The 24263-nt window shown below is 44.5% G+C and overlaps 1 protein-coding gene across 2 annotated transcripts; it reads right to left on the bottom strand.

Annotated features, from left to right (window-relative positions):
- Window positions 1-466: 466 nt before the first annotated feature.
- On the bottom strand, window positions 467-21626 carry SMARCD1 (SWI/SNF related, matrix associated, actin dependent regulator of chromatin, subfamily d, member 1). Of its 2 annotated transcripts, XM_018560132.1 has the most exons (13): window positions 21345-21626; window positions 14787-14971; window positions 12535-12577; window positions 12329-12451; window positions 12103-12225; window positions 7290-7406; window positions 5320-5421; window positions 4578-4739; window positions 4392-4489; window positions 4174-4309; window positions 995-1117; window positions 800-901; window positions 467-707 (listed from the first exon to the last, which is right to left on the bottom strand). In XM_018560132.1, the coding sequence occupies exons 1-13, from the start codon at window positions 21498-21500 to the stop codon at window positions 654-656; spliced, it is 1524 nt and encodes a 507-aa protein (XP_018415634.1). In that variant the 5' UTR covers window positions 21501-21626; the 3' UTR covers window positions 467-653. The 2 variants fall into 2 exon arrangements, with proteins under 2 accessions (XP_018415634.1, XP_018415635.1); XM_018560133.1 differs by lacking the exon at window positions 995-1117.
- Window positions 21627-24263: the final 2637 nt, after the last annotated feature.

Genomic DNA, 24263 nt, shown 5'->3' with positions numbered 1-24263 from the left:
GCTTTCGAATGCACAGTAAAAGGGACTCACAGTGACCAATCAGAAATCATTTTTTTTACTAAACTGATGAAGTTTAATTAGATGCATTTGGAAAACAGCAAGCAGTTGCTCCTCTTACCAAGCCACGGCCAAGGTGTCCCCAGTGAGTGGACAGGCTGACTTTTCATTATTCTGTAAATCTCACCACGTCTACCATGTGATGGAACTTACTTACAGACATGAAATACTGTTCCAAAGATACCAATCTGTTTGGAGCACAAAGTGTAAGAAATAAGCGAGGCCAAACACCTTCCACTTTGTTGGTTTGAATTGGGGCAAGAGAATTCCAAGTTAAACATAACAAATATTACATGAACAGTAATATAAAAAAAAAAATGACACTTAAGGTGGCAAGGAAACTAAAAGTAATTGATCCTTCAACTTTAATCGTCTAGCCCTCAAAATATCTGGTGGCCTTCTATGTTTTTCTCATCGGGGACCAGTATAAATATTAGTGTCCTTATTCCACTTGTCAGTCATTTGGTGGCAGAGGCCTCAGTTCTGATACACTCGATAGCAGCATCCTAAAGCCCCAAAAAGATGTTGAAAAGTTGGTAAAGAGAAGCGTTCCGCTCCATACATCCATAGGCAGCTTCTCATGTGCCAGCATCGCTTTATGTATTTCTGATCCCCAAGGCTTGCTCCAATTCCTGGCGTCTTTGCTGCACCTATATGGACAAACCACGACAAAGGCGAGCCTTAAATGATGTGCACAAGTGGCACGGAACACCTTCTGCATGCAGGTAAAACAAATGTGTACCTTGGAGTAGAAGTATCGACAGACAGCTTCCTGAGCCCACGGCTGGAAATAAAACTCCGCTCTTCGCTCCTCTTCTGGATTCCCGACAACATCCGTCATAGTCTATGGACAGAGCAGATCGTTAAGGGTTTAGAAGACTGAACTGAAAAAAAGATGCAGCACGCCATTCTAACAAGTGGCTTCAGCAGCACTCACCTTGAGGTCACGGCACTGAGACTGGAGCCAGTCATTGATAAAGCCTTGAGGGTCGCGAGCAAAGCTCAACATGAACTCCCTCTGAATCTTCAGCTGATTAATCGTTTCAATTGTCTCATGAATCTACACAAGAGAACATATGTTAAGGAACTAAGACTGCATATTGATGGCCATTTGCATAAAGCTCCAACAGATATCACAACAGCTGTTTGACATCACCAAACCACTACGGCAGGTTATCCAAACTAAGTAAATCATCTAACTCGCTGCTGAGGTTCCAAATGAAATCCAACAGTCACTGACTCTTATTTCCATTACACAGATGTATAGGAGTCAGGGCAGGCAAATGAATGAAAGCAATGCTGTGCTGCCACTGGGAGTTTCAATGTGTTGTGAACACAGAAGCCAGAAAACAAATCCGGTGAGATGTCGATTAGTGAAGTTAAAAGTCCACCTGGGAGCATTGTACTGAGGAGCATGAAATGAGTGACAGGGAATTACGGGTTACAAAATGCAGAATTTCAGAAGAATGCACATTGCTTTGTACATTTTTTATAAAACAAGTGAATCAATTAGTTGAGGCTGAGAAAACCGCTTCACTAATAAAGCCTCCTGGGTGCACATGCTAAATATTCCAAGAGAGCAAGATCAGCGCTTCCTCATCTCTACTAATTACATATTTCCGAGTCCAATTGAAGACTCGCCTAGTCTCTGTGTTGTCCTGTATCACTGCATGCTCCGATTTTCAGAAATGCAATTCCAGCCCTACCTCCCCCCCAGTTTAAAAGACACACTATAGCGCATATCATAAATTAAGGGGTGCACTAAGCGGCATGGGTCATACTCTGATGCCTACGGGGCAGCGAGGTTGTATTTTGACACACTGCAATGCCGACATGGTAAATGTAATTATGACTGAGCCACTGACCTGGAAAACAAGCATACAGCCAGTGAAGTCAGAACTCCTGATCTGCATATTTGTTATGGGTCAGTGAATAAAAAAATGTTGAAGTCTTTGAATAACCATTACAGACCATTAAAATAACTATAGCCAAACCTTTTTTGGCCATAGTTCTCTTCAGGGTCACAGGAGGACTTATACTAATGTCCTCCGGTGACCCAAAACTAAGTATATAGCGGCAATCCGCAGGGCCCCGCCTCAGGCAGAAAGGATCCTGACAATACTGTCGAGATCCACCCTACTGGGTGATTGACATCTGGCTCTATCGAGTGGCAGAGCCACCTGTGTGCGCCCACTCACCATTCGTTCCTCCACTCAACGCTGGAGGATCGGAGCGGGGAGGGGGGAATCCCTGAGGGCAGAGGTGACTTGAGTCACGGCTCTCTGCAGGGAGATGATCAGGAAGTTAGCGAACGGCGGTATGTGTTCACTCACTTCCAGGTCAATAGAGTCGACCTGTCACAAGTCGGCTTGAATTATGGGAATCAGCGTTTTTGCACTCACCCCATAATTCTCCTTTAAGTAGAAATTTTTTTAAGAATGAGAATTTCAGAAGTGGGAGTCCATTATTTTTTCAGTACAGGCTTCCTCTATCATTTAGGGATGTATTTAAAACCATTCACTGAGTGAACAGCGCTGCGAACATTTGATAAAACATGAATTTTCGATTGAGACAATGAGAAGAGGAAAATGCTTATTAGGGCATTATGGCCACTAGAGGGAGCCGAGGAAAATCCTATACTGCTTCATCAAGTGGCCATAATGCACGGTGACCATAAAACTCGGACATAGAAGAGTGAGCCACCAGAACACGAATGGTTCCCTTCATCATCTCGTCTTTATATAATGTCAGATAAGCATGACCTCGCATACGAATACAATGTTTCAGAACCCTGTGCGGTTCCTTTCACCATGCTACATGAACCCCCAAATGGAGTGCAGAAAAGACGTTTGTTTACAATTATGGAGCCCTGCATTTGGCCTCTTCATCCTTACCACCACACAGGGAACCCAAACTCCCACTAAGCACCATATCAGGGGTGCGGGATTCCTATTGCTGGACACCCGAGACAGGCAGTTCTGGGTGCCAGGCAGGCGTGCGTTTGTTTTATCTACATTGAGCGCTGCCATGGGCAGGCAGGGATAAATGTAGAGAAGGGGAACTGGCGCTCGCTTAGTACAAGTGCTTGTACCACTGTGTTCCTTATTGTGGTAGCCAGGCAGCAGCACTCTCTAACACGCACAATGTGCATTAAAGGGTAAGTTCAATTTCCCAAGTAACTTGGGAAAATGGAATTACCCGCTCAAATCTGGACCCCTCGCCCCTGCTATACATACTTTTAGGCAAAAACAGTCCTTCCCCTCTGCCGGTACGGCTGTACTGTCTTTACCCCATACTGTCATCCAGTGCAGCCCTGTACCATGGATTTTGAATTTCGCTCACAATTTATTAGCAGTCGGTCAGCGCCACCACCTCACCGCGCTGACCAATGAGAAGCACTTCTTCGGGTGGTTAAATATAGTTAAAGGAGAACTATGGGGTCAGGGCTTTTCCCCATAGTTCTCCTTAGGGTAACTGGAGGACACAAACTAGCGTCCTCCCGTCACCCTAAGCTCAGTATACCGCGAGCTACAGCTCACGGTATACTGAGACGCCGCAGCGGATCCCGACATTGATGTCGAGATCCGCACAGCTGCGTGAGTGACAGCTGGCTCTGCCTATCTAGAGGCAGAGCAAGCTGTACCCGGCCCCTACCCCGTCCGTTCCGCCAGTCAGCGCTGGCGGATCGGAGTGGGGAGGGGGGAATCCATCCCCTCCCCTGTCACAGCAGAGAGCCGTGACAGGATCGAGAGGCGAGCGAAACCGGTATGTGTTCCCTCACCTCCCGATCTACTGAGCCGACCTGTGACAGTCTCATTGTCACAGGTCGGCTAGAACTATGAGGTGAGTGAAAAGCACTCGCCTCATAGTTCTCCTTTAAGTATAGCTTCAGCCATTGGACAAGTAGTTTTTCTTTACAGACATTTCCACACCCCTGCATATATTCTAATTGTGCAGCTGTTCCCAATTCCTCTTTTTTTAACATGGCGGCTACAATCCAGCCTTGGTTGAGCTCTGGTTGAGCAAACCTTGGCACAGTTGATTGCAAGCTTTTATTACATTTGGCTAGGCTCAGAGATCCCGGGTGTTTGTGATAAACGGAGCCATTTCTTTTACCTTGTTATCTAGAGCTGCAATCTCTTGTTGACTGGAAGTGGAAAGCAGGAACGAGTTCATCTGAGTCTTGAGGGTGTCATCCACTTCAACATCAATATCATAACATGCTGTCTTCTTCTGGTCATTAGGGTCCACACTATTAATGCAAAAAGAAAAAAATATAGCAAGCTTGGCAGACCAAGAGAGAAGAGAACATATCACTGCAAGATCCTCTTTACCTAATGACATGATTGATTATGATGGGTTCTGGAGGCATGAGGAGGGCATGCAGTCTTTGCGGAAGCTCGGAAAACTTCATCTTCTGGGATTCAAAGATCTGTGGGGACAAATGGTGAAATGGAGAGAAAATTACAAACACTTGTGACCAGTCAGTAGGAAAAACTATGCAATGGAATCATTCTTACCTGCTGCAGGTACTTGTCACAGACTATGAACTCCCGTTCATGAGGGTCCTGAAGTTTGTGAGTTTTAATGTACTGCCATAGAGCTTGAATGATGACTGGACGAGTCTGTGTGTGGATCCCAAGAAGACGAGCCAATCGGGGATCAAGCTTGAACTGAGGTGGCTGGGAAAAGGAAGAGGTGACAGGATTCTGATGTTAATAGGATAACGGAATACAGGAATGCACGGACAAAACAAAAAGACATTAGTCTTGAATGAACAGGTCACCAACTACACCTGGAGCAAAGGGTGGCTTCAACAACCAGATTCATCATTCCATTTTCCCAAAAGACAACGCTAAACATTTACTCCAGCTAATTTTTTTTTAAAATTAGACACACAATGTAAATGGCACATATTAGAAGTATGTTTATGTTGAGACCACAATATGCATTCACCCGAAAGTATGAGTTCTTTCACTTTGTATGCCTTGGCAGTTTGCTCCTAGCTTGACAAAGGGCTAGACATGTCTTGAAATACTGCTGGTTATAATAGGAGCTTTTTCGTTTAGTACTGACACTTTCAGCTAAAGATTGCAGCTTTTTAACAGAAGACAACCTGTGTGCGGATGCATCTTGTGGTCGCATGTCTGAGGTTCCTGCGAGCTGCCGAAAGAGGTCCCATCCTAGCACAGGCAGTGGATAAGGTGTGTGTGCTGATGGACGACAAGCGCCTTTGAAGTACGTTTATGAATACATATATACCTGATAGTCAAGCATCAGCAACACGGTGCAGCGTACATTGACGTCTCCTGGACGCTTGACCTGAAACCCGTCTGTCTCCTGAGTGGTTGGTGTTCTGTGCCACTGCAATGAAAATGGAGTGAGAGTGTTCACATCTATCTTAAAGACTAAGTCAAAAGGCTTGTATTGTCTTAAATAGGTATTAAGGAAGATTGAAACTTGTCCTGTTTCTAGTCCCGTCTGTTCCCCGGACTTCCAGTTAGGGCTGCAACAACTAATCGTCTAAAATTGATAATAATCGATTATGAGAGTAGTTAACTATTATCATCGATTAGTTGGTTGGGGGAAGGGGCGGGAGAGGGTTTTTTTTTTTTTTAATACAACCAAATCGATTAGTTGAACAAAATAAAATCGGGCAACTAATCGATTATGAAAATAATCGTTAGCTGCAGCCCTACTTCCAGTCCCTGTGACACCTGAAGAAATGGGGCAACAGCAATAAAAACACTCAGAAGTTCTTACCCCTTCTCCAACAGGGTGACAATGCTGATTACTCTGCACGAAAATCATTGCAGTGATGTCACCCTGTGCAGCCTCTAAAACTTCTAGGGTATTATCATGGTTATTGCTGGTAGCCATTTGCCTCACCGCCAGTCACTGCACATAGCACCACTCAGGGTTCCGACATGCTTGCCCAAAAACTGTCTGTAGGTGCAGGACTGGTGGGAACTGTAGTCCAGCAGATAACCCTGTATCTGAATGAAATTACAGAGGGCACCCTCTTAGATTGCTCCTCCAGACTCCAGGGCAACGAAGAGATCAACAGTCCGTGTAATGACGTTACAGGAGCAAAGAAGAGTATTTCTGCACTTAAGGGATGAGGCAGGTAAATAAACCCCACAACAAACTGGCCTGAACACACAGAGGGACTTTAAATAGAATAAAAGCATGTTAGTTCTGCACGTTTGAAACTCTGAAATTCAACTCTATGACTAAGCCCATGATTGGATGAAGCGCGTCAGCGGGCGGCCCTTAGTCGGGACACCAGTGCTGTGGTATGAGCTTCAATAAACTATCCTAGCGGAATGCAGTGTGCGGCCAGCTTTTCTTCTGTTTGTATGTGCTCATATTGGAGCGAGGACATGCTGCCAGCAGCAAACACCCAGCCCATTCCTTTCCTAAACCGTGGAGAAGCGGTGCTTCTTTTGTGTGTTCTCCTTGCATCGGAAATTCATAAGGCCATTGTATCGTGTACCCCTAGGCAAGCTTGTTTTACTCTAAAACAAATCTAAGTATTATGATCACAATCTGATCCTTTGTGAAGTCTGGAGTGTACTGCTTATGTAAGGAAGGATTTTTCTCTCCTGCTATTAGGACTGTATAGGGCTTTTTGGAACAAAGGCGATTTGACAATACAGAAATAAATTCTGTACGCCATTAGTGACTTTAAGGGCTCAGCGATATCCTGAGACACAGATTGCTTTTATACCTGGTCACCGATAAAGCCTATAATATAAGCATTGTATACAGCCGCTTTATGGTCTGCATGGAACCAAGCACCATTACCTGAACTTCAGTCATCACAAACCATTTCACTTACAATTTCATCACCAAGTATGCCATTTCTACAAGTGATTTATATTATGATGTATACAGGTCTTGTCCTGTCTGAACTGGGATGTCATTCTGCAGTTGCGTTGCTCTATTTTACAAGCTGCCCTGCTGGGATGATAATACATGGAGACTTCACTAGAAGCACTGCACTCTTGTGGCCATCGATCTAACAGACAGAATACATTGACGTGCAGGACCGCAAGGTAAACAGTAACTGAAATGTATTTCTAAACAGCTGATAAAAAGAGGAATGGCTTTTGCATAATGTATTGGCATTAAACAGATAGAGAGTGTGGATGAATGAAATATAAATAACAAGATATGGTAGGATTCTACATTGGAGCTCCAGAAAGATGCACTTGACATTGAGGACATACCTCCACCAAATGATTATCTGGCCCATACAGATCCTTGTCTAACTCGATGACCAAAGACTTAAAAAACGAGGAAAACTTTCTCTTCTGTTTGGAAACATCGTATTTGGATAAAGTTGCCTAAAAAAAACACAAAAAAACGGTCAGTTGGAAAACCTGTAATATTACGTGGGCTTGAAAAAGCAAAGGACATGCTTTGAGAAACCTTGCAGAGACAGAAAATGAGTGTGTAGATCTCTTAACCCTGGGTCTGCAGAGCATGCTTAGCAGCACAGCAGGTAAACAAGACTATTGTGGCCTTTCTTATGCTAGAAATTTCACCCCTGCAAACATCAATTAGCTAGCAATGCCGTGCTGAACGGCATGCTCACAAAACCATACAGGCTGCAGAAGGTTATATTTTTCCTGCGTAGAGAAGCATTGACGGGAGCTGGTGTAGAAGTAGGAGCACTACTAGCACAGAAATGACTTGGAAAGGTTTCCCTTCGGTTGCTAGATTAAAATACAGTGACAGGGATTTATCAAAACTGGAGCAGAACACATCTTTTTTTATAGTATTTGAGGTTGAATAAAGACATTAGTCCATCAAGTCCAACCTGTTAGGATCTCATTCTAGGAGTACCTGTACCCCTGTATATTGCGGTCCCTTAAGAAATCGTCCAAAAGTTTCTTGAACAATTCCACATTATTTGCTGAAATCACCGCCTGTGGCAGTGAGTTCCAGACCCTAACTGATCTTACTGTGAAGAACCCCTTTCGCCCCTTGTGCTGGAATTTTTTTTCCACCAATTTTAGGTGGTGGCCTCTAGTTTTTGTAACGGAGTTAATTTTAAACAGTTTATCGCTAATGTTGCTCCCACCATTAAACATTTTGTACATGGAAATCATATCCCCCCTTAATCTCCTCACCTCTAATGTGAACATGTTTAAATTTAGTAGCCTCGTCTCGTAGCTCTGGTCCTCCATACCCCTAATTAGTTTGGTTGCCCTTCGCTGGACTTTTTCCAACTCAAGGACATCTTTTCTTAGTACTGGTGACCAGAACTGGACCGCGTACTCCAGATGAGGTCGAACCAATGATCTATAAAGTGGCAAAATTATAGAAGCAGCAGTGCAGCCAATCAGGTTCTAGCTTTCATTTTCAACTCTTAACTAAACGGCAATGATGAGCAGATTTCATCCCATTTAACCCTTTCACTGCCAAGCCCTCCGGAACATTTTTCAAATCAGCTGGCCAAGCCATTTTTGAATTTTCTGCAATTTTTTCCTATTGATTTGATTTTCAACTGCTGCGTTGCTAGCGTTTGTAAAAGACCCCCCAAACCATATATTTTCTGAAAGCGCAGGCCCGGTAGAATAAAAAGATGGTGATACTAAATTTGTAGGCCGTGCGATAATTGTGCAAATGTTTCTCAAATTAACCCCTTCGTGACTGACGACGTACAGTGTACGTCGCCAGCATCGGGGCTGTTTAAACAGACTCCCGGCGACTTTTGCAGCCCAGCTATAAGCTATTGAAGTGCGATCTGCACTTCAATAGCTTATTTCCAGTGTAAAGGTGACACTGAGGGTCTTTTGGACCCCCAGCATCACCTTAAAGAGGACCTGTCACCACCATCTGCTATTACATGGGGGGGCTTGCAAGCCCCCCCATGTGATAGAATTCAAAGTAAAGTAAAAAAAAAAAAAAAACAGTTTTTAAAATTAAAATGAAATAAAATAAATCTAATAATAATAAAAAAAAATTTTAAAAGTACCCCGCCCCCGCGAGCACGCGCGTCGCCACGTAAACACGCGTCGGGTGCGCCTACGCATGAAAACGACGAACGCGCTACACATGTTGGGTATCGCCGCGCACGCCGGAGTGAGAGCAATAATTCTAGTGCCAGTATTTTGGGGTATCTCTAAATTGATGACCTGTGGGGGCTTTTAAAGTGTCTTTTATTGATTTTTTGGGGTACTGCAGTTTTTCGCCGTTTCACGGTCGCACGCAATCTGTAAACTGGGCATGTTGGGTATCGTTTTACTCGTTGTAACCTCATCTTTTATATTTCATTAAAAAAATGGGTAATTTGTTGTGTTTTGGGGCATTTAATTACATTTGTCACTAAATTTTGGGGTTTAATAAGGAGTTGCGCTAATATTGCGCAACATAAAAATTTTCAACTACCACCATTTTATTCTATAGGGTCTTGGCATTCAGAAAATATATAATGTTGGGGGGTTTTACGTCATTTTCAGGCCTAAAATGTGGAATATAACATGGGTGCAAAAATGGAAAAAAGGGCCTCAGTCATGAAGGGGTTAATATTAAACCGATAAAAATACACAATTCAATTTTTAAAACACACCAAAATCAGTAACAGCAACGAGTAGCCTGCCGGAGGTTCGGCTAAGCCGATCCAGATGTTGGATTAGCTGAGTCAAACTCCTTCTGCACTTCGGCCGACCCGAACCCAGCCGCAGCAAGCCGTTGTACGGCTGATTTCAGCATATGCTAAGGAGATGTGTGATATCTCAGTCAATAAACAGCAATTACTTTAATATCGTGGAGTGCGAGTGACTGCTTTCATCTGTCTACAAGTACACTGAAGACGGTTATTTCTGACTTGGGAAGTACTATGACCCTCTGAATATTATTGCTGGCAGATGGATTCTCATCCTGCAGTGTAAGCTTTAGGTTGATGGATATCTTCTCCCCATAACTATAACAATGCAGTTTCATTGGATGTTTAAGAATGGAAGAATTAAATGCAAATATATAAAAGTGATGCATTTAGTTAGATTAGTTTTGAATGAAGTATCATCAGAGGTTCTCCTATCTACTTTAAAGGGGATTTGCCCCCTCCAATTTGCCCCCTCTCCCCTACCCCCAAGTCTTACCTTTTAGCAAACGGTCATTCCCCCTCCGTGGCTGATGGTGTACGATACTCAGCATTGCTGCACTCGGTTTTTCAAATGGCGGGCACTCAGTCAGTGCAGTCAAGTGACCAGTAACCACAGAGGGAATTGTTCAGTAAGTTAAAAGGTAAATGCACTGGGGACTGGGGGTGGTTGAGAGGTGTTTATAACCTGCTCCATTGAGGAGCATAGTTGAAGTGAAGTGAAAGACTTCCACTGTTGATGGCTACTTCTTGGTCTGCGTCTCTTGCGCTGTGCTTGGGGATTACAATCAAGTGCCTGTCCACAGATTTCATTTGCGCCCTTTCGTAAGGTATCCAATAGAAGTCACCAGCAATCGATAATGCGTGCAAGAAGTGACTATGTAACTATGCCACCCAGAAGAAGGGACCCTGGCGCAGCCCCGAAACGTTGTCCGACACTTGACAGTTTAATAAAAAGTGCCCATACTTATTGCACGCATTATTGAGTGCTGGTGACTTCTATTGCGGACTCTATTTGACATGGCGCCATACATGTTGTCACTCAGCACCAATTCCTTGTGAAGGTCTATATGTATGGAGTGCAGGTGATTTCCTATCTCCATTGTATCTTTCGCAAAGTATGTCCAATCCATCTCCATTTACACTCCCGAATCTCTGTTACAATCGGTCTTTGGAGGCACCGCCGGAGAAGCTCTATATTAGGGAACCAATTTTGTGGCCACCAGGCATGAATGATGTACCGCAAACAGTTTACAAAAACCTGGAGTTTTTGTGTGGTTTTCACAGAGACTCCATGTTTCACTCACATAAGAATTGACGATTCAAACCTTCGTACAAAGACTAATCTGGTTTGAACGCCATATGTTACAGAGGCCTGCAAAAGTGCTGCGGGCTTTTCTGATCTGTGTAGAGATGTCAGTCTTGGTTCCACCGTCCGGCGTAATCTGGCTCCGGAGATATTGAAAGTTGTCAACTTTTTCAACTCGTTGGCCAGATACAGTGAAGCTAGAGAGGTTTACTGTAGAGGAGGCATATTGGTGGGGGTAATTCCATTTTCTCAAATGCAGCTGGGAAAGAGGAATTACCCTTTAAGGCTGAGTGCACTTATCCTTTTCAAACCTTTAAGCTGACCTAATCGATCCCAGCCTCCCCCCGCACAGATACATACTTACTGAGCATCAATGGGCCCGGCCTCTGTAGCTTGTTTACATCCTGCGGCGAACGTCTCCTCCTCCTGGAGCACATCCCCATTGGCTTATACGGGGTTTGTCTACCTTCGCCTCCTGGATGAGACAGTCCCATAGAAGTCAGTGGCGTTCATAGCGTTCTGTTAAACACAAACCACACTGCACGTGCCTTCTTCATTCCTTGACAATATCCCAAGCAGCTGCCCTGAATAAAATACACTCCTGGTCCAATTCGCCCGATCCAGGGACAGGAGAGATCTGTCCACATTGCTGCCTGCTGTCATACTGTTAGTGGGAACCCAAACGCCCCCTTTACATATCTAGACCTGCTGGTGCTCTACTACAAGTTACTTTCTGATTGTGCTGCATGCTCCCCGCCGACTACAGTGGGAAAGCACAGCAAGTATGCCGATAAAGACTCCTGACTCGACTTTTCAGATATCCATAATTGTCCCGGGTCAGTTACTGAGAATGCAATGAAGCCAGTGTGTAAGCATAGCAGCCAGGTAACAGAGTATTTCTTTTATATATTTGGTATAAGTGAATTTCAATTAAACATTCTTTTAGATTGTAAGCCCTCAGGGCCAGGGCCCTCCTTACCATCTTGTCTTGAATTGTATTGTGATTGTAATGTCTTCCTTATATTGTAAAGCACTGCGCAAACTGTTGGCGCTATATAAATCCTGTATAATAATTATAACACACGCATAGTATATAGAATATAAGCAATTTTTTTTTACTCACATCCTCAAGAAGGCGACCTTCTACACGCAGCTCCCAAGAAGCCACGGTCCCTTCCCCATCCTCGATATCAGACTTTGCTGGGTTAAACGTGTTCGAAATAAAGATGCGGAGTTTCCTTTTTTGCTAAGGGAAAAAAATAAATAAAAGGAGTCAAAATAAAGAGTTGTTTGGGGAAAAAAATGCCACTTGATGTCTGCGGAAAGTAAATTATGGAACTCAAACTCACCTTGATCGGTCTTTTCAAGGCCTCTTGAATATCAAGCCGTTTTCTCATAATTGTCTGGTCCAATTTCCTCTCAAAAGCCAATAAATCCATGTAAGCCTGAGACTCCGGTACTAGCTCCCGAATCTGTGCCGAAAGTCAAAGCAATTACAATGTGTGCAACTTTGGAAACACATTTATTGGTAGTCCATCATTTCGTCAACACTCACCCTCTGAGGTAGAATCTTATCAGCCATCTTCTTCTTTTTAGCACTTTAAAATTGAAAAAGAAATGAGATCAGCGAAGATCATGGCCTTCCCCTCCGGCACAGTGTACAAACATTCAGATATTCATAAGTGATGGCACAATAACTCAACACAACCTATGAGGCCTAAACCAACAATTGTTTCTTGTTCCACTTGGACACACAAAATGTTGAACAAATCGTTTAACAAACAGTTACCCTTAGCTGTTAACATTTAAAGTGACACTGAACTCAGGAGTTAAACATTAAGGTACCTTAACTATTAACAATACTGAACCTTATTTGTGTATCACTCGGCTGTAGATCCTCAAATCATCTCTGAATTGCTGCCGACACTGTCCTTCCTTCTGCAGCGTGACTACTTTTGTTCCCCATGGTCCATGTGTGTGTTGTAAAGTAGTCACCGCTCCAAGCTCACTCCTGTGATGGACTACAATCTCAATACAAATTAGTAAACTAAACATGATTGTAGTCCATCAAAAGGAGCGAGCTTGGAGTGCTGGCTACTTTACACCACACACAGGGACCATGTGGAACAAAAGTAGCCCCCCTCCAGAAGGAAGGACAGTGTCAGCACCAATCCAGAGATGATTTGAGGATCTACAGCCGGTGGCCGCTGTTAGAATACAGTAAAGACGGCGGGAGATTCCCCCGATCAACGCTCGTAATCGCTGATGGAGGAATCTATTATTTTCTTTGTTCATTCCACAGGTTAAACAAAGAAAATTATTACAGTGTATGGCCAGCTTAAGACTCGCTGCTCTTGTAGATAAGCAAGAGTATGATTTTTACTGCTCATCCGAAATGGGAAAATGTGTATTATTCTACATTTCTGCTATGAGCACAAAAGAGGATTGCTAGAAAACCAATTGTATAACCCATATAAAACAAAAATAATGCATGTCAGACTCACAAGCAGATGTGCTCAAATGTTGATGTTCTATGTCAAAAAGTGCTGTGCTCCGGTGCAGACTCTTGTACCCGCTCACCTCAGGCCAGTTGCTGGCTCTCTAGGGGTACGTTCCTCAGGAATCCATACTAGTAAAAAGGAAGGTGGCTGCACTCCAAGTTAAAAGCCACGGTTAGGAGTTAAACCTTGCTGGCGGTATTCCCGAGTGTAGCTCGGGGTTACTTTTCCATACCATAAGCGGGAATGCTGCATAGCATTACTTACCTTGTCCCACGAGCCGCGCTGTGTTCTCCGGCCGACGCCGGCATCCGTCCCTTGCGAGCGTACGCGTCGCAGGGGGCAGAACCGGCGGGGGGTATTAAAAATACAAAAAAAATTAAACCGAAAAAATAAAAATAAAACCGCCAGGGAGGTTAATGAATGGTCCAATGCAAAACAGACCACCTGAGCTCAATCCTGTATTCTAGAACCATATATGGAGTTCAGGTGGTCTGTCCTGCACTTGACCATTCATTACATTTCTAACCATGGCTTTTATTGAAGTGCAGCTACCTCCATTTAACTATGTTCTAGGTCAGTTGTCCCCTACATGCTGCAGGACTTGACACTAGGGATGTTCAGATACCAGTGCCGATACTTGTCATTTTCATGAGAACTACCAGGGTTGCAGAGGTTGCAGCTGGGACCTGGCTCTGGCGCTCCACAACTGTCCTGAAATCATTCGTCTGTATTGTTTTAGAAAAACTGTCACATGACACTAAACAAAAATTGTGTCAGTACTTATGTATGTGTGACTACTTGGAAAAATGGTATCGGTGCATCCCTAATATGTTTATTAAAAACAATTCATACATTAGAACAGGGATGTACAAATCTCAGGAGCTCCGTGTGCTCCTTACAAATTACAGCGGCCTCCTAACTTTTGAATTTGTCTCTAGTCTGGTCTTGGTGCTGGAAAAGTATCTGCACATGTAGAGTACAGTACTTGGTATCTGGACATCCCTACTTGACACCCTTAACAAGTGTGGATGTCTAAGGTAAAAAGAAATGAGAAACAGCATTTGAGGTAAAACAAAAGAATGTTGTTCTGTCATCTGGTAGTAAATAGAAATGATCCTTTGCAGGAATACTGAATTTCACGTTAGTCATGACATATGAATAACCAAAAAAAGAGAAATTGCGAGGTTTCCATGCAATCCCTTTTCCAGAACAGGCTATGTTGCATGCACTATATACACCGTATATTTGATACGACAGTGACCCACTGTTAGGGGACTAAAAATTTAAAAGCACGTTCATTAGTTACCTGTGGTTCCTATTTTGAGCTGCCTGTTGAACTTGCTGCATTTGCTGAGGTGCAGGGCGTTTCCGGGACTGGTCCATACCAGACTGAGCCATCCCTGGTCGAGCAGCTGGACTTCCACCATAACCTGGAGGTCCCATGGCTGGTCCCTGAGGAGTCATCCGACTGCCTGGAAGCATCCCGGGTCGCTTCATTGAACAAACATTCACCAATTAGTATAATGTGAGCTCTGTATACTTGAAGCAATAAAGAATCAGCAAGCATAGCTTTGAATTTACATAATGGCGGATAACTCATTTCAGCAATCTATTGTAAGCCCGGGTACCCAACACCTGCCATATATCTAGGGATTGTGACTGCTAGAAAGAAAGGGGTCCCCATTTTTTCTGTATTTGTATAACTGATTTAAAGAACCTCTTTTGTTGCACACGGGTTGAGTAATATAGACCTTTAATATACAAAGTCATAACCAATGTACTGCATATTATGTAAAGATTTAGCTGTCATCACAGGATCAGGCAAGTATAAACGATGCAGGGATGGACTGTTTTAGTTTCCGATTTTGGTTAAATGCATTGTAGCGTGGCAATCTTTTGGCTCCTGCAAGTGAAACACTAACAGAAAGGTACGATAACCAGAGTCCTTGCCTGCAGTTATATTGCAACTGCAGACAAGCTGAATGTAAACAATGCAACATTCACATCAGCTCTTGTGACTACAATGACAGCTCTCAAAGCACAGGTAATAAAAAGGCAGAGGTAAAGACTTATATTTTTCACAATCCTCGGATAAATTAAAAGTTAATAAATGTAAGTTATCCTTTAAAAGTTAGAATAGACAAAGAGCTAGACATTGCGTACAGGTATTGTGCAACCTCTGCAGACACTCTTCTCGAGAGTGGAAATAAAAAAAAAACAAAAAAAAACTACTTGTGCAGGGACTAAAGCGGGGCCCCAATCTACTTGTCTTTCCTGACAATCTACTTATTGTGATACAAAAAAATGTATTCGCATGCAGATGGCAGGGGTGGCGAGTAGGACTGCAACTAATCAATTCTGAGAACAGTCGTCTAACTATTCTCATTATCGATTAGTTGGTTGGATCCCCCCAGCTCTCTCCTCCATGCTGGGAGGAGGGCACAGCAAGCAGTGGGCGGTTGCAATAGCCAGCCTGCTATTGGCTATTGCAATTTGAAATGACCAATAGCAGGCTGGCTATTGCACCCGCCAACTACCTGACGTGTGCGAGGCTGGAAGGAGGTGCGGCGTGTAAAGCGTGGATGCGGGTCTGTCAGCGTTGAGCGTGAGTTAGGGAGGAGGTGGGGCGCGCAGCGTGTGTGGAGCCGTGAACAGGGCCAACTGATCAGAAGCCGATTAATCGATTATTGAAAAAGTTGACAACTTTTTCAATAATCGATTATAATCGATTATGTCGATTAGTTGTTGCAGCCCTAGTATTTACATTCAGCTGCTGTCTGCGGAATCTTGCCACTGGCAGCCGTCATTTCCTGGCTGAAGCTATTCAAGCGCCATGCATTTACAATCATTCTCCTGGGATAAGGTTGGTACTAGTTCTGTCCTCTCGGTGTATAAATATGCTTGCTTGAAACAAGCTTGTGTACCTATGTGCATCTATGTCACACTCATGTGGCAGTTGATCTTCAGACTGCAATGTCAGGTTTATGCAGTGCAAAACCTATGGGGGCTTCCTTTACTTCTGAAAAGTCATGCCAGAGTCACCAGCTGGGACCAAGACACAACCAGTGAAGTCTGACCTCCAGATATGCATCTAAGTTGCAGGCCAATGACTGCCCATACGGGCACCCATATACTGTGCAAATTTCAGCCAGCTTTTAAAAGGGATTTTCAGCTGATCGAAGGAGCCGGACAGAAAATCTTTGTACGATCACAGTCGGCAGCCAATGAGATGCCAGCTCTGTTGGGGCATTTTGACAGCAGCTGCTGGCCGCTGTCAGAATACAATACAAACAGCGGGAGTCCTCGATCGACACACTCCTAAGTGCTGATGGAGGAATCTTCTCTTTTGTTTTTGTTCAGCCCACGGGTTGAATGAAAAATATATAGAGCAGTGTATGGCCAGCCTTAGAAATAACTGATACTACTCAATCTGCTTAGCAGTCAGGTAACTGGCATTTTCAAGTGAACATTGTCAGAATCAGCATTTTACATTGGTTTCTCACTAGAAATGTCATTTAATGACTGTAGCAATGCACGATCTCAGGAAGGAAGAGGACATGGCTCCTGGGATTCGGAAAAAAAAGACAATTTCTATTGAAAGCAATACACTCTGCAAAACGCAAAAGCACTACAGAAAAATAGGTATATTCAGTGATTTACTCATATCCCAGCAGTGACCTATAATTGGGTTTATATCCCAAAGGTGGAGTAAACCGTTATCTTTATATCTCTGCTGTCATGGCGATGCAAAGAAATGAAAGCTTCACATTTACATGCTGGAAAACTAGACACACATACTGGAGATGCAATTAGGTTCTGGATTTACTTATTGCTGAAGAAGATTCGAGCTGTACAGATAGGGCCACTCCACCAGAAGTTCACATTACCAAAAGAATGGGATACGCTATGCACGATCCAACTTTCTGCACAATGGTGTCTGCATAGCTTTCGTACACACTTCTACATGACCAGACCTGGCCATGACAGCTCACCCAAGCACCAAGGCCTGTATTGTGGAATATGAAGTGCTTGTACCAGGGCTGGACAAATCCCAGGAGACAGGTAGCCAATGCGCCTAAAAACGTTAGGCACCAGCTGCATTTATTGGGGACCTGGATTACGGTCTACTTTATCTAAAGCCAAAGATTTGCTTTGTGATTTTGGATAGATTGTGGTAGTGTAAGGACCCATGTCAATCAGGTGTGATGGCTATCTATATCCCCACGGGGAAGAAGCACCGTATATGTCCTGGTGATTACTGGTTTAGGGACTGGAAGGGAAAGGCAATCCACATATTTGAGTAGACACTAAAACATGAATCCCCCTAATTGTAATTGTACAATTAGGGGGAAAACGTTCTTAGCCACACCCTATCCAATAATAAAAAGTTATGGCCTGTGGTAATGCCTTTTTACTTAATCGAGGTCTATACTTACTGTATGCAGATTTCTATTACATCCATGTGTATTGTCCCTACTTTAGTATAACAGGGACCTTGGGCCAATTCTGTAATCTTTTGCAAAATGTTCTTCCCTTGATAAAACCCTGGTATAGGAAAAGGTTGTGGCTTTAGATATTTAACTTTCTTTTGCTCCCAGTCACTACATTCAGCCAGCAGAAGTGCAAGGAACACTACAAGACACTGAAGTCTTTGTTTATATGGATTCCTTGTGTGATAGCGCTGATTGGCCCAGCACTGTCACATGCTCCTCCATACCTAGGTGTAACAGGTATGCCAGCAACGTTAACAATGTGTTAATAGGACAGAGTATTTTCAATAAATAATAGGGCTGAATCAACTGATAATGAGAATCATTGTCAACGATTCTCATTATCAATTAGTTGGCCTGGATCTCCTGCTCCTCTCCTCCTTGAAGAGAGCCAGTGTTTCATCACTTTTGTGTCCCCTCGAATCCCCGCTGCTTGCAGCAGGGATCAGAGGGGACACAACCCCTGCAGCTGGTGCCCAGTGGTGAGGAGAGCTCCTTGCCCCATCGGCTATGCAGCTCTCTCCTCCCGTCTGTTTAGAAGACCGATATTTCCCTAGAGCCCCCAACAGAAAAGGAAAAAAAACTAAAAATAAAAAAATGATTTAAAAAAAAAATTGTAAAAAGAAAAAAAAAACTGCCCCCCCCCAGCTTTGCGGTGCTTTCATTTTAATGGCACCCCAAGCACACCTCCCACCCACAGTGTGATCGCCCGAACCAGAACATGGAGTACTGCAATGCCGTGCATGCCAGTGCACAAAATTGTGCTTGCAGGTTTATTCTGAAGTAAACTTTATGTTTGGAACACATAATAAGGATAGTATTTAATTATTTTTTTAATCGGATAAAAATAATAATCGGCCAACTAATCGATTATGAAAATAATTGTTAGCTGCAGCTATAATAATCTGTTCCGAGATCTGGATGTAGTTGGTTATTCATCAAAGATTAATATTTACATATTCAGACTGATCCGTCATATTAAACCCTTTCTGTGCTTCACCAAGAGGATTGGCATTCCCAATGTATCTGCCTCCCATTCAGCTCATCAACAGCTCCCACCCTATGCCATCATGGGGACTCAGGAAAGGAAAATTATGCTATGATTTCTACACACATTCACTTTTTCCTTGAGTCACAAGCAGCAGTATAAACCCAAGTTATAAATGTGGGGTCTTACCGGAGCCTTTATCAAAACCCAAGACGGTGAAATGTCACATTTCTTTGACTTTTGAGCAGATTTGATGAAAGCTGTTCAGACTAAATAGTGGAAGCAACATCTCCACCTCTGCAGCATCAGTCAAGGGATCAGTGGAACCACAGAGGTCTTGCAGGGCCATGAGCAGTGTTGGACCGATTTCCCACACGACTTGGGCCTGCGTCGTTTCGGTACCAAAGTCATTTAACAGAAAGTGCTACACTGACCACCAAGGTAACAAAATACCCCTTCCACTGCCAACCAACGTGAGATCACGTGAGATTGTAAGCCCTCACGGGCAGGGCCCTCCTTACCATCTTGTCTTCTAATGTCTTCCTTATATTGTAAAGCGCTGCGCAAACTGTTGGCGCTATATAAATACTATATAATAATAATAATAGATCAATACTGTTTCCCTTGAACCAGCAAAACAAACAGAGCTTAAGAACTCTTCATAAGAGAAAGGTGACATTTTGGGGTCATACAGGACCCTTTTATCAAAGCTTCAAGACCCTGAAATGTCACATTTCTCTGACTTGGTGCAATTTCAAAAGCTATTCCGATTAAAAGCAGAATTATGAGGTCAGTGATTTTCACTCAGCCTCCTAATCTGAGCCGACCTGTGACAATGAAACTGTCACAGGTCGGCTCAGTAGATCGGGAAGTGAGCGAACACATACGAGCGCTCGCTTACTTCTCGATCTATCCGTGCAGAGCCGTGACTGTCACTCACGGCTCCCTGTAGGGACCCCCCCCTTCCCTGTCCGATCCTCAAGCGCTGACTGGCGGAACGGACGGGGGAGGGAGCATCCTTCCCACTGGCCACCAACGCAAGGAGCATCCTTCCCACTGACCGCCAGGAGCATCCTTCCCACTGACCGCCAGGAGCATCCTTCCCAGTGACCGCAAGGAGCATCCTTCCCAGTGACCGCAAGGAGCATCCTTCCCAGTGACCGCAAGGAGCATAGCATCCTTCCCAGTGACCGCCAACGCAAGGAGCATCCTTCCCAGTGACCGCCAACGCAAGGAGCATCCTTCCCAGTGACCGCCAACGCAAGGAGCATCCTTCCCAGTGACCGCCAACGCAAGGAGCATCCTTCCCAGTGACCGCCAACGCAAGGAGCATCCTTCCCAGTGACCGCCAACGCAAGGAGCATCCTTCCCAGTGACCGCCAACGCAAGGAGCATCCTTCCCAGTGACCGCCAACGCAAGGAGCATCCTTCCCAGTGACCGCCAACGCAAGGAGCATCCTTCCCAGTGACCGCCAACGCAAGGAGCATCCTTCCCAGTGACCGCCAACGCAAGGAGCATCCTTCCCAGTGACCGCCAACGCAAGGAGCATCCTTCCCAGTGACCGCCAACGCAAGGAGCATCCTTCCCAGTGACCGCCAACGCAAGGAGCATCCTTCCCAGTGACCGCCAACGCAAGGAGCATCCTTCCCAGTGACCGCCAACGCAAGGAGCATCCTTCCCAGTGACCGCCAACGCAAGGAGCATCCTTCCCAGTGACCGCCAACGCAAGGAGCATCCTTCCCAGTGACCGCCAACGCAAGGAGCATCCTTCCCAGTGACCGCCAACGCAAGGAGCATCCTTCCCAGTGACTGCCAACGCAAGGAGCATCCTTCCCAGTGACTGCCAACGCAAGGAGCATCCTTCCCAGTGACTGCCAATTAATTTCAGCAGGGATTTCCTGAGACCTGAACATTACTTTGAGGGCTTCCCCATGGAAAGAAGTCAGTGAAGTTCTCATTCACCCAGACAACGATATATCAGTAATAAATAAATCCTGGTCAATTCAGAATTGACCAGCGAAACGTCTTCAAGAACAATACAGCAAGTCCCGCTCCTGGAATTATTACTGATATCCATGGTGAAAAGTTTGAGATAAATTGCTGAAGAGAACAATTTGTTTATCATTATTGGCTGTGATCCATGCCCCCCAATAAAAGCCTAGCTGGATGACACCAATGAAAGCGGTTGGGGTTAGGAGACACGGTGATAGGCAGAGGTAATGTGCACACGGATGGGAGGGGTAGTGCCGGTACTATCCGGTTTAGGGCAGCATTGTAATGTACACAACACAGATAGCGGGAGGGGTACAGTGCCGGTGATGGGTAGCACTATACTGTATAGGGGGTATAAGAGTCCCGGTAATGCCCGGAACTCCCCTCTCTTACCGGGTAAGCGGCTCCTGGCATTGGTGAGCGGTACATGCCCTGTCCCGGGGCAGGGCCCATCCTCACAGCAGGCCCAGGCGTCCCAGGGCCCATAGCGGCGACCGGCGGCCCGGATACCCCGGGAGTCACGGATTGGAAGCCAGCCCGCGCCGCCATCGCTTCGCAACAATGGGGCCGGAACCGGAAATCCCGTGTAACACAAGGGGGGCTCCGAAGCGCTCAAAGAACAGCGCTAATTGCAGCAGTCGGCATGAATGAAAGGCCGGAAGTATCTCGCCGCCATCTTAGATTTGGGCAAAATCAGAGAGCTGGGAGGCGACTGAAAAGTACCAATCACCCGAGCAGCCATTTTGGTCAGGGGCAAACGGCTAGGCTGTTTGCAAGATGCCAACTAAAGCTTTTTCGGATAAATGGCTAGAGAATGTTTTTAAATTCGCCACTTGAGGCCAAAGCCTGCTTAGGTTTATGATGCGTTTTGTAGAGTCAGATGAGTTAATGCAAGCACTGTTCTGTTACAGCGGTACATATTGGCAACCCTCAGGGAAAATGGCCGCCGCTGGTGCCGGCCGAGCCGTCACTTCCGGTCGGTTGAAGCGGCGTTTTTATTAGATCAGCCAATCAGTTCTCCAGCTGTGTGACGAGGGTTTGGTTATACTCAGTGAGGCGATTAATGCCTTATAAGGTCAGCATGGGACTACAGGGCGGCGCCCTCTGCTGGCCGGAGGTGCTTCACTGTCCCGACCTACACACTGTTCACGTGATGCCTTTCCCGCCAATTTCCTTTGACATCAGTGTGCAGGAGTGTGAATGATATCGCTGTGTTCTCCGGTTCTTACTCTATAATGTGTCACTAAAAAAATTATAAAAAACTGGCTCCCAGTGGAAAAAACAATAAGGGCCTGTGTTGAGGGAATGTTGTGCTGTCATATGGAATTTGCATCCCTATACAAGTCAATGAGAATACAAAACATGTTTGAAGCAAATCAGAAGGTGGTCAGTTACAACTTTAAAGTGGCCCTCATATGCCAAATGGAAGGTCTGCTTTTTTGGAAGCTCTTGCCCCCACTCCCCCATCATTGCCATGGCCCCCCACCCACCCAATACAAATGGCTTTAATTAGCCATTTGTAAACAAACCAAGTCCCAGACTTGAGAAAAGAAACAGGCTCCAGAAAAGAAAATTGCTTACCTCAGCCATGGCTACCAACACATATGAGAGATATGATCATGTCTTTCTGTAGATCTAGTAGCTCAAAATCCCACAACAATGCACTCCAGCCCATTGCAAGAGTGCATCCTCACAGGATTTCAAATGCTCAGCTATCCCAGGGGGCAGTACTGAGGCCCTGTGAGTCTTAAATCTGTGCGAATGTGGCAATCCTGATTGATCTCAGAAGCATCTCAAGCTGATGCCATCTATTACCATCAACACAAGGCCAAAACTCATCAACACAAGACCAAAGCACATCAACATAAGGCCAAAACACATCAACAAAAAGCCAAAAATCTTCAACACAAGGCCAAAACTCATCAACATAAGGCCAAAACATAACACAAGGACTAAACTCATCAACACAAGGACAAAACTCATCAACACAAGACCAAAGCACATCAACATAATGCCAAAACTCATCAACAGAAAGCCAAAAATCTTCAAGGCCGCAACTCAATGCAAGACCAAAACCCATCAACATAAGGCCAAAACATATCAACACAAGGACAAAACTCATCAACACAAGGACAAAACTCATCAACACAAGGACAAAATTCACCAACACAAGGCCAAAACTCACTAACACAAGGCCAAAACCAATAAACACAAGGCCAAAACCAATGAACACAAGGCCAAAACCAATGAACACAAGGCCAAAACCGATGAACACAAGGCCAAAACCGATGAACACAAGGCCAAATCTGATCAACACAAGGCCAAATCTGATCAACACAAGGCCAAATCTGATCAACACAAGGCGCCAAAGCTCATCAACACAAGGCCAAAACTCATCAACATAAGGCCAAAACTCATCAACACAAGGCCAAAACTCATCAACACAAGGCCAAAACTCATCAACATAAGGCCAAAACTCATCAACATAAGACCAAAACTCATCAACATAAGGCCAAAACATATCAACACAAGGACTAAACTCATCAATACAAGGACTAAACTCATCATCACAAGGACAAAACTCATCAACACAAGGCCAAAATTCACCAACACAAGGCCAAAACTCACTAACACAAGGCCAAAACTCACTAACACAAGGCCAAAACTGATGAACACAAGGCTAAAACTGATGAACACAAGGCCAAAACTGATGAACACAAGGCCAAATCTCATCAACATAAGGCCAAAACTCATCAACATAAGGCCAAAACTCATCAACATAAGGCCAAAACTCATCAACATAAGGCCAAAACTCATCAACATAAGGCCAAAACATATCAACACAAGGACTAAACTCATCAATACAAGGACTAAACTCATCAATACAAGGACTAAACTCATCATCACAAGGACAAAATTCACCAACACAAGGCCAAAACTCACTAACACAAGGCCAAAACTCACTAACACAAGGCCAAAACTGATGAACACAAGGCCAAAACTGATGAACACAAGGCCAAATCTGATCAACACAATTTGACCAGTTCACTGTAACCCTTCCCTTCAGTCCAACGGATATGCTGAAAGAGTACTGCCCACTCAAGATACAGACAAGAGATTCTTAGTGGGCTGCAGGAAAGGTGTCCACAGGCCACAAATTTGTCATTGCTGTTTTAGACCCTTCTAGATATCTCCACCTTGTGTTTCTGTGCATAACATGTAACCTCTGTTCTGTTCAACAATTATTATACCTTGGTTTTATTGTCTAATCCAGACATCCCAACTCTCCCGGAAGCTCCGGGAGTCTCCCGC

The sequence above is a fragment of the Nanorana parkeri genome, unplaced genomic scaffold (assembly GCF_000935625.1).
Source record: "Nanorana parkeri isolate BGI_ZX_2015 unplaced genomic scaffold, ASM93562v1 scaffold434, whole genome shotgun sequence".
In the NCBI taxonomy this organism is placed as follows: domain Eukaryota; kingdom Metazoa; phylum Chordata; class Amphibia; order Anura; family Dicroglossidae; genus Nanorana; species Nanorana parkeri.
This window is presented reverse-complemented; position numbering and strand designations above follow the sequence as displayed.

Coding starts and splice junctions, on each gene's coding strand:
- SMARCD1 (XM_018560132.1), bottom strand. CDS start 21,500: ATGGCGGCGCGGGCTGGCTTCCAATCCGTGACTCCCGGGGTATCCGGG. Junction 12,226..12,328: donor CCTTGAAAAGACCGATCAAG/GTGAGTTTGAGT, acceptor TTTTTCCCTTAG/CAAAAAAGGAAACTCCGCAT. Junction 5,422..7,289: donor CAGATAATCATTTGGTGGAG/GTATGTCCTCAA, acceptor TTTTCATTGCAG/TGGCACAGAACACCAACCAC.